Source organism: Periophthalmus magnuspinnatus, chromosome 24 (genome assembly GCF_009829125.3).
Source record: "Periophthalmus magnuspinnatus isolate fPerMag1 chromosome 24, fPerMag1.2.pri, whole genome shotgun sequence".
In the NCBI taxonomy this organism is placed as follows: Eukaryota; Metazoa; Chordata; class Actinopteri; order Gobiiformes; family Gobiidae; genus Periophthalmus; species Periophthalmus magnuspinnatus.
Window position 1 is genome coordinate 22,464,385 of NC_047149.1, and position 10,100 is coordinate 22,474,484.

The following is a 10,100-nucleotide window of genomic DNA, read 5'->3' on the forward strand; positions in this document are numbered from 1 at the left end:
TTGGATAATTTCTCATTTAGAACTACATCGGGAATGGCGTAATCCACTTTTAGCTGGTTTAGCCGTAGATTAAACCTGGAGTAGTCCCGTTTTAGACCTGGTGGTACTTGGAAATCCAAATCTTTTCGGTTTGAGAGCCACTGCACTAGTTCAATGTCCCTTTTTTTTTATAGGCTACAAACATCTTATCGTTTACATCTCCATCTGATCATCTCCTAATCAGTGTTGAAGTAAAGGCTCAGTTTTAACGTTTTTTAGAGCTTTGATGCATCACTGAACATTAATATAATTTCTCACAGTTGTAGGGCCATAGTTAAAAAGTCGGACACTGCTGGTTTTACATCCAAACGCCTCCAGGACCATTACAGTCTGTGCAGGACAGAGCCGGGCGAGCTGTTGAAAGCCTCTGATAGATGTTTGGCTCGGCTAAAGACATGACTCCATCAGAAACAATGGACTTTGTGGAGAATGGAACAGCAGCCATGAGGGGAACATGTGTTGCATTTGAGTGCTCTTGAAGTGTGTATGTGCGGTGCATTCGAGGCCCACTCATTAGTGGAAACCTCAGCGCAGACTAGCTCCAGTTACAGTAGTAAATGCTGCCTTTGAACTTTTAATAGAGCCCTGAAACCCAACCAGGCCTTAAAAACACATTTGCAGGAAAAGACGAGAAATGGAAAAGGAAAAGGTGGAAATGGCCAAGAAGCGTTTGGAAGCAGAGAGGCGATGAATTGTAATAAACAGATAATCAATAGTACGGCGCTGCTCACACACACCATTAATATTAAAACAGCTCAGAATATAGAAGTGACACACAGACACCTGCAGAGTCTGCCACCCTCAGTGTGGGAAAACAACACGGGGACTTTTCTACGGGATTCACAAGTTAAAGCTCTATAAAGAAAAAGAAATACTGCAGTACTGGATCTGTGCATATGTTTTACTTTTGGCATTTTACTGAGGTATTTACGGTCTCCTCAGCATCAGTGAATCTGCTAATCGGGAATAAAACTACATTTATTACTGTGATATGCATTAGAAGCTACAAACGGTTGTTCTGGTGCCCTCGAAGTATTATCTGTGTACTCTAATCCGTTATTTACTTAGATGTGGTCCATGGTAAAAGGTATCACAGTCATCAGACCAATGTTTTTGTTGTTTTCTGATTATTTATTTGTTTATTGATTCATTTGTGTAGATGTGGTCCATGGTAAAAGGTATCAAAGACATCGAACCAATGTTTTTTATTACATTTCGCGTGCATGTTTCTTCTTGTCTTCTCGTTACTTTGGTTTTAAAAGAAAGTTGAACCGTACTCTTTGCGTCGTCCTGCCCGAGTGTGGGGTTATTTCAGAGCGTCACCTGTGATGGCCACATTAGCAGCAGGGCGGGTGTTTATTTGGGCGGCGTCCGTGTTTCAGATCCTGTGGTCCTGTGTAAACAGATGTCGAATCTTTACGAGCTCCTAACAACAGGTCCAGCCTCAGCCCAATACTTCAGAATGAGCCCAACACATGAACAACAGACTCGGGTACAGCTGTTTGTATGTACAGGCCATGAACACGATCATTAGCTGCAGCGATGGAGGAAGGACTTAATTTTGTTGCTTGGGTAAAAGTGCAGATACTGGAGCAAAAAAAAAAAAAAAAAAAATAGTATAAAAGTAAAAGTGCCACATGAAAAAATCTATTTAAATAAAAGTATTAAAATATCTTTTTAAAAATGTACTTAAAGAGTAAAAAGTAAAAGTATTTTGAGGTCTTATAAGGCTTCAAATGTGGTGATTTTGATACAGTTTTGTCCTGTATTAATCACTAACTTTTTCAAGCTGAACATTTTTGTTTGCTCAGATTATGAACGTGTTAAAAATAAACTTTAAACTTTTTCAGCAGGTCTCAAACAACAATAAAAAATACTTTTACTTTTCAGTCCAGTATGGTCCATGTAGTCGAGTAGAAAGTACAAATACTGCTCTCAAATGTAGTGAAGTAAAAGTAAAACATATCCACTTTAAAATTGACTTAAGTAAAGAAGACACCTAAAATTTGTACTTTAGTATAGTACTTTACTACTTCCACCACTGATTATTTGGCATAATAAAGATGGTGTAGCTTGTGTACATAGGAATATCACAAAGACTGTTAGTGTTATGATTATCATAAAAGGTAATACTATGTTTTTAAGTCACAGTTACAGACTTTATGAACTGAAAATTAAAAAAAATGAAGTTGTCTGATTCATTTCATTTAAACTGACTAGTAAAATACAAAAACTACAGTATATTATGTGAGAAACTTTATATAACTTGCATTTAAACTGGCACAAACACATCAAATCTGCAGCTGGAACTAAACTCTGAACTAAACTTGGACTAAACCAGGACTAAACAAGGACAACACAAGTCTAAATACGTTTTTTGTAGTTTTTTTTTTTCTTCCTATATATAATTTAGAGAGTTATTCATGTGTATGTTTAATATATTGGTCTATATATTACTATAAAATAAGATATTTCTTGTATGACAAAGTGATAACGCCACCTGCCTGTGGAGTCTGTACTGTGGAGGGGAGAGCACGGGACAGTGACTCCGCTGTTTATTTGAATACGAGCTGTTTACAGGGACGGACACAGGGAGGGTCAGTGACAGCATGAGAAAATACCTCCAATAACAACTGACGAGGAGCGAGGCCTCAACTCAACTCGAGGCTCAGGCCAAGCCAGGCAAAAGGATAAAATGATGATTTATAACGCACAAACTGATGCTGAGGATAATAATAAAAAAAACTAAAAATAAAAAAAAATGGTAGTTGATTCTGGTTTAGGACATTGATGAACTAAACACAGGAATCCATTGAATTCAGGGTGACAGAAAAGGTTATATTCATGGAGTTCCTTGTCTGTTATAGGCGCCATTTTGAGGACTTTTGACCATTTAACACATTGACATAATATTTTATTTCAAATTGTTAATTGCTATGGGAACAGTCCTAATTTGTCATGACTCTAAAACCCATGGAAAGGGTTGGTTAGGTCATGATTATACCAGTAAAATGAAAGAACAGTTGAGTTAAATTAATAGTGATGTTGTAGTTTAAGGGTTTTTTTAGGTTTTAAAATAAGAGGTAGAAAAGTAACCTATCTGGAAACATGGACAAATGAGCAAACAAACTCAAAAATTGCCATGTTTTCTTAAATTTACCAATGCAGGACAAGATATTGGCAGGAAAAATTCTACTTTCTCTCATAATTATATAAAACTAACTGTTCAAAAACAATCCAATTGAAAACAAAACTAAAAATCCTCATGTTTTATTCACCGGTGCATTTAATAATTTTGTCTGCAAGATGGACAATACATTGGCACGAAAAATGAGACGTTTTTTTTCATTTTCTCATAATTATATAAAATAATCCCACTGAAAAAGAGGTAGATAGATGTGCCCTGCGTCTACCAAACCATTTCATAAGACAATCTAACTTTAAATAACAAGAATTAGAGAAAAAATAACACAGTTAACCTATTTGGAAACTTGAAAAATTAACAAAAAAAACTCAAAAATCCTCATGTTTTCTTGAATTCACCAGTGCATTTAACATTTTTGTTTTCAAGCTGGACAATCCACTGGCATGAAAAATGATACGTTTTTCTCATTTTCTCAGAATCATATAAAACCAACTGTTCAAAAACGATCCCATTAAGAGAGAGGTAGACAGATAAATAGCATTTTTACAAACGTGAATCGCTCGTGCCGCCATCTGCTCCACATCTACCAAACCATTCCACAAGACAACCTAACGTCCTCCGCCTCACGCACGCTGACAGACTCACACCTCCCCTCGCTAAAACCAGATCTTCCACCTGAACGCACTGTTAACCAGAGCCTTTTATAACCTTTTATACCCAATAAAACTATGCATGGTCCACTCTGCAGAGGTAAACACTAAAATCATCCACTTACCCTGTTTTTCAATTCATCACCATCTGGTTTTAACAGCGAGAGTGAAAAGAACTTTTTTTTTCTCCCCCCCCCTCCAACTTCAACAATAACGTCAGATGACAGCTGTGGACACACAAAGAGAACGCTGCAAGTTTTATCGCCTTCCATCAAAAATGTGGAGCGGAGGAAATACAGTAAAAATATACAATTTATGGCAAGGGGCGCAGGAGGGAGCCAGGAGATTTCTGGGACAATATGAAAAATAAAAGAGTAATAAAACTGCATGGGCCTTGATTGTGGTCTATGGAGACACATGGAGGCCCTCCAGCTCTGATCGCTTTATGACTTCATCTGAAAGAATGGGAGACATCAACAGATTCAAAGACCATTACGGGATAATCTTTTTCCATAAGTGGCTACAGTCCCCATGCAAGACCCCTACCCCTTTAACCCGACTTCTAAAGCTCAGAGGGGCACGATGGCGCAGCGGCATGTCAATTCAAGACAGACATTAAAAATACGGACGTGATTGCCTGCTGATTGTGGTAGTAAACTCAATATGAGAAGTTATAATAGGGTCTTGTTTGTACTAAAATAAGGGGCTGGTGCACCTCAACATGATTCCGGCTAAAATGGGAGACTAAGCAATTTTTTTTTTAATCATTTGCTTTCATGCATGTATTGGGAAATTAGTGATTGCATAAGCTCTTGGAACATGCATGGACTAAAAAAAAAAATACTAGAAATTAGAGCTATAAACACAATAGGGGGTTTGGGGCATGCATAAAAATAACTAAAAATGCCTGTGTTTTTGTGATTTAAAAAAAAAAAATCAAATCTGTTATTAGTCACTCGCAGAAATAAACAATATACATGATTTGAATGGTTGTTTGTGTTATTAAACTAATCTCCAATCTGATCTGAACAGTCAAGAGTCTGTATTTATTTATAGTTCCTGGTCAAATCTGTTTTCTGGCACTAACTTTCCAAAGAGGGTCATTCTTTTTTGAATTTGTGTACTCTGCTGCCACATGCTGGTTGCAACTTGTAATAGCATGTAAGTGTTGATAGGCTACAATATGATTTTTAAGACATTTTCTTTACAAAGTTTTAATTTGGTAAATAAAAGCCAAACTGTACAACAATATTTTCTAAGTACAATAATATACATCTGACCACTCCTTTGAAGAGAAAAGAAATGGTTTGAGAGGAGAGTTAAAGAAGCTATTTTTGTTAGGAAAGACAGTCCTTACTTGAACAGAAATGGGGGCCTGAGACATCATCTATAACTCCATCCTCAGACCCAAAGCAAAGAAAGGAAACAAAGAGGACAATAGAGCTAACCAGGATGCCAATAGGTGTGGGAAAATTGAGTTTGTGCAATACTCAAGTCACTTTACGGAGATGTTATATTAGAGTCTACTTTTAGTTTATTTTTAAGTCTATTTTCTTTTTTTAATTATTATTTTAAGCTATTTATCTATTATCTTGTTTTATTGCATGTACCATTTTCCTTCTGTTCTTTAACTGTGCGGTGCAATACTGGAATTTCCCCACTGTGGGACTAATAAAGGCATATCTTATCTTATCTTAAAACACCCATTAAGAGGTGTATGACATAAGTATAAGTATGACTCAGGCACAGTGCTCACTTAGTATTGCTCAATAGACCTAGCCTACATACAGAAACTGTAAACAAAAGCTGTTTCTAGTTTCCTCCCTTCAGATATAAGGCAGTGTCCAGTAGTAATCTGACCAGAACTGAAGAAGTGGCTTGGATGAGCAGCGAAACATCTTCACTCCTACAACTTTTTGTACAGTTGACAGATTTTACTTTTGGCTTTTACTATGGATCAGACCTGGACGTCAAAATTCTAAAGTACATAAATAAGAACTAGATCCACTTGCAAAAAGACGAGGGTAGGGCTTGGAGATATGGTGATAAAAATGTAATTGTGATCCTGATGCCATGATTCACTATTTCTCAATATAATACAGATCTACAGCTTTATGCAAACACAGACAGTTTTCTCCACCTACAATTGGTTAGCCTCTGTACAGCTCTGAGTGAGTGACAGCAGGATTCAACCAATCACAATGAAGTTTGCACTTTCAGAAGAGGTAGATGACTTTGTGTTTCCTTTAAAGTACAGCAGAAAAATACAAAGCTTAAATGAATTGTGATAAAATTAAAATAGTCGTTTGGCTCCAAGAAAAAAAGCAATATTACTTTTGCCATATCGCTTACCACTAATTTAGGTATTGAAAAAAATAAATAATTCAAATAGAATAAAAAGTACATAATAATAAATACTACTACTAATAATAATAATAATAATAATAATAATAATAATAATAATAATAATAAAGAATGCATTAAAAAATCAAAACACGTCCATTACTTTGGCAGTTAAGCTATTTTTATACTTTTATGTGTGCTAACTATTATATGCATTACAATATAGCCAAGAATAAAGAACATTTTCAATCGAAACTTACCTGTTAAAACACAAGAAACTCACCAATCTTATGAACTGCAAATCCCGGCATGCCCTGCGCCCTTCGTCACCATAGCAGCGGGAAGTTCGTCTGTTCCTCCGCCATGGACCCGCAGACCCGAGTATTTGCCACCGTTTTACCGACTCCAGACTCTGGGATGAAGGACAAACGGCTGGAGACAGACCGGCGGACACCCCACGTCCCTCCGCGGCCCAGAGAGCTCCAGGTGACGGGCACTGCGGAGCTGTGTGCCCCGGCGGACCGAGCCTCTGTGCGGGTCTGTGTGAGCAGCAGCAAAGAGTCTGTGAACGAGGCGACAAACAGCGTTTCACGGAGACTTGATTATATTTTACAATGTGTTAGGTAACAAATATATTTAATGTGCATTTACCGTGTAGTTTGGTGTAATTATTTTAGAAGACACGTGCAAGAGCTAATCAACACGACCAACCCGCTGTTTGCTAGTTTGACAAAAACAAACTGCACTACGGAAGCCTGGAGCTAACATGAGTTCGCTTTTTTTTTTTTTTTTTTTTTTTTTTAAATCATGTTTATTTAAATGGAGTATTGCCACATTTTAACCTACTGAGACCCGAGCTCTCTTTGTTATTTTTCACATTATGAGAAAAATTATGTACACATATGAGGACATTTGTTCTACTTTTTAATGATTTTGATAGAACAAAATAAAATCAGATTTGAATAATGGAAAAAAAAAAAAAAATTAAGTGCCTGAACACCGTAACACTTTTCCTGAGTGTAAAAACAAAATGAGAAACAACTGTGCCTCTTGGAGCAATGTGGCTCATTTGAAGTGCTGCTGACAGGTGCAGGAGACATATTCCTTTAACCAAGTCCATCTTGACTCTAAACTATAATGTGTTATACTCTTCTGTCACCTTTAAGTGACAGCTTAATGACCTCATGTGGACACCAGGATCTTGTAGAGGAAAAAAAAAAAAGTATTGTGGCCTAGACAGCCCAAAATGTGTTGTTCACATATGTAGACGCCAGGTCCCAGGAGGTAATACAATAAAATATATATTACATGAACAGTGATCATGAAAAGACAAAATGGCTAGTTTTGTATTCCTACTTTTATATATATTAATCTTGGGTGAGGAGCTTGGTCACACTGGAGGAGCTCAGAGTCGCTGGTCCTCCACGTCGAGAGTAGCCAGCTGAGGTGGCTCGGGCATCTGTCCTGGATGCCCCCTGGACGCCTCCCTGGGGACGTGGTGTCCCGGGCATGTCCCACTGGAAAGAGGCCCCGAGGAAGACCAAGGACACGCTGGAGGGACTGTCTTTTGGCTGGCCTGGGAAGGCCCTGCTTAGACTGATGCCCCTGCGACCTGGCCCCGGATGAGCGGAAGAAAATGCATTGATGGATATATATTCATTTATTCCTTTGCCCATTCGCACACATCGAAGACAAGGCAAGACAAGAGTTGTGGTTTTAATGCTGCTTTTTGTTTGTGTTTTGCCTTTTTGACCTTGAGACCCAACTTTTTACGTACAATATATTATTTTTTGAAGACCCTACAAGACGTGCATGTGGGCCTAGTACCATGGTGAACCTGTCCTATCATTAGAATCAGTGGCTTGATGCACAACAGAAAACCATCCTATTTTTCAAGCTGTATTAATGATAAACTTAATGATTCACATTTCACTGTTTTTTACCAACACTTTATCTGCAGAGAAAGTTAAAAATCATACTAAAATGTATCTGTTATTTCCAGGACACATGGAATCAATACCGAAGACGTATTGACGCGCACGTTCCTCCACAGAGAAGAGGAGCAGTATCACATGAACGCAGAGGTATAACATTATAAAGTTATTTACATGACCAGTGATATTTACTTTAGACTTTCCATACAGACAAAGCAGTTGTGTTTTGTTCTATTTTTACAGGTGGCTGTGACGTTTTCTGACTTTGCAAAGATGGAGCTGGTTTGTAGACTGCTGCTGGAGAAACTAGATAAGAGTGTCATCATTGGGTTACCTCGATACTTCCACAGCCCTGAATGTCTCAGTCAGCTCAGGTGAACTACTCTCAGAAACTGTCTGGATTGAACTTGGATTTGAGCTTTTATACTCACACCTGCAACTGTTTTTGTATATATTTTTTCTCTATTTTGAACAGGGTGCCCATGATAAAGAGAGCCTTTCATTGTGCTTTCAATAGATGTCCTTGTATAAATAAAGAAAAAAATATATTTGTTTTAAAACTAACTTTACTACAGCATTAGTCTCAGAGTAAATAATGATTGCGTTATTAATCTCAGAATGTAATATTTATCGTTATGGGCATTACTGCAAGTATTATTATTATTATTATTAAGGGCAACAGTTTTGTTTTTGGGGTTCTTTTGTTTTTTTCCACATCGCCTACGAATTATTTGATTCAGTACAGCATAAAATCAAAATTAGAAGTAAAATAGTATGATCATAAAAAGTACTGTTAAAGAAGAGAAGTTGACTGTATAGATTTATAGATTTTCATATTGTTGCTTTTGCCTTTTACCACATCACCTTAAAAAAAATCTACTTTTTATACAGTATAGTGAAGCTTACAATTCGATAAATAAAAAACAATCTGAATAATATATATTGAGGGACTATGTAATTGCCAGTACCATCACATCTCAACTGACTGTGCTGTGCCTTTGTGTTTCCAGGAGACGTGTTTGTGCGTCTGCTGTGGACAACGCCAAACAGAAGGCCAGCGATATCAGTCAGCTCCTGGGGCAGACGCTCGGATCGCCTCAGCTGATCGTGGAAGAGGAGATTAGAGAAGTCCACAGCGAAGACGATGGAAGTGAACACAGACCTTTAACAGCTCTGCCCTGTATTCCCTCAATCACCGCTTTTTCACGCGTGTCCATCACTTTTGGCATTAAAGACAGAATTGGAAAGCAGCTGTAAACAGTAAAAGACACGTGAGGACGACATACAGGCTGCACTAGCACTAACTCAGCGATGGTTTACTGTATCTAGAATGCATCACAGTATGGCAGCACGGCTTTTCAATCTCCATGGAGACAAACAAGTGACGTCACCAAGCGAAATTACAGGTCAGATCTGTGAAGAAACGAGTACAAGTGTGTGCACATCTGTTTCAGGGTATTTTAAAACACCTGTAATTGACTAAATGAAAGGTTGTAAAAGACGAAGTTAAAATCTGTCAACTGGACAAATCGTTGTAGGAGTGCCGCTTCTTCAGTTCTGGTCAGATTGCTGCCTTGTATCTGCCTTATGCCTGAAGGGAGGGGCTAACTACACAAACTGGAAACATCTATTGTCTCCAGTTTCAGCTGAGACCACCCTATTCAGCCCTTAACGACCCTGCTATTGTTCTCATTGTTCTGAGTCTGATGATGGAGTTATAGATGGGGGAGAAATTATGTCTCAGGCCTCCATTCCTGTTTAAGGAAGGATTCTCTTTCCTAACAAAAATAGCTTCTTTAACTCCCCTCTCAAACCATTTCTTTTCTCTAGCTAAGATCTGAACTTCACTATCTTCAAAGCAGTGGTTAGTGGCTTTAAGATGGAGATGCACGGCGCACTGTGGTCCTGAGGAACTCTCCCGCCGGTGTTGGTACATCCTCTTATGGAGCAGCTGTTTAGTTTCTCCAGTGTAACGCTCACTGCACTCTT

General features: G+C 38.0%; 1 protein-coding gene across 1 annotated transcript; it reads left to right on the forward strand.

Moving 5' to 3' along the window:
* The first annotated feature begins 6,527 nt into the window (after positions 1 to 6,527).
* On the forward strand, positions 6,528 to 9,368 carry irak1bp1 (interleukin-1 receptor-associated kinase 1 binding protein 1). Its single transcript, XM_033990650.2, has 4 exons — positions 6,528 to 6,800; positions 8,180 to 8,261; positions 8,355 to 8,485; positions 9,122 to 9,368. The coding sequence occupies exons 1-4, from the start codon at positions 6,541 to 6,543 to the stop codon at positions 9,366 to 9,368; spliced, it is 720 nt and encodes a 239-aa protein (XP_033846541.2). The 5' UTR covers positions 6,528 to 6,540.
* The last annotated feature ends 732 nt before the right edge of the window (positions 9,369 to 10,100 follow it).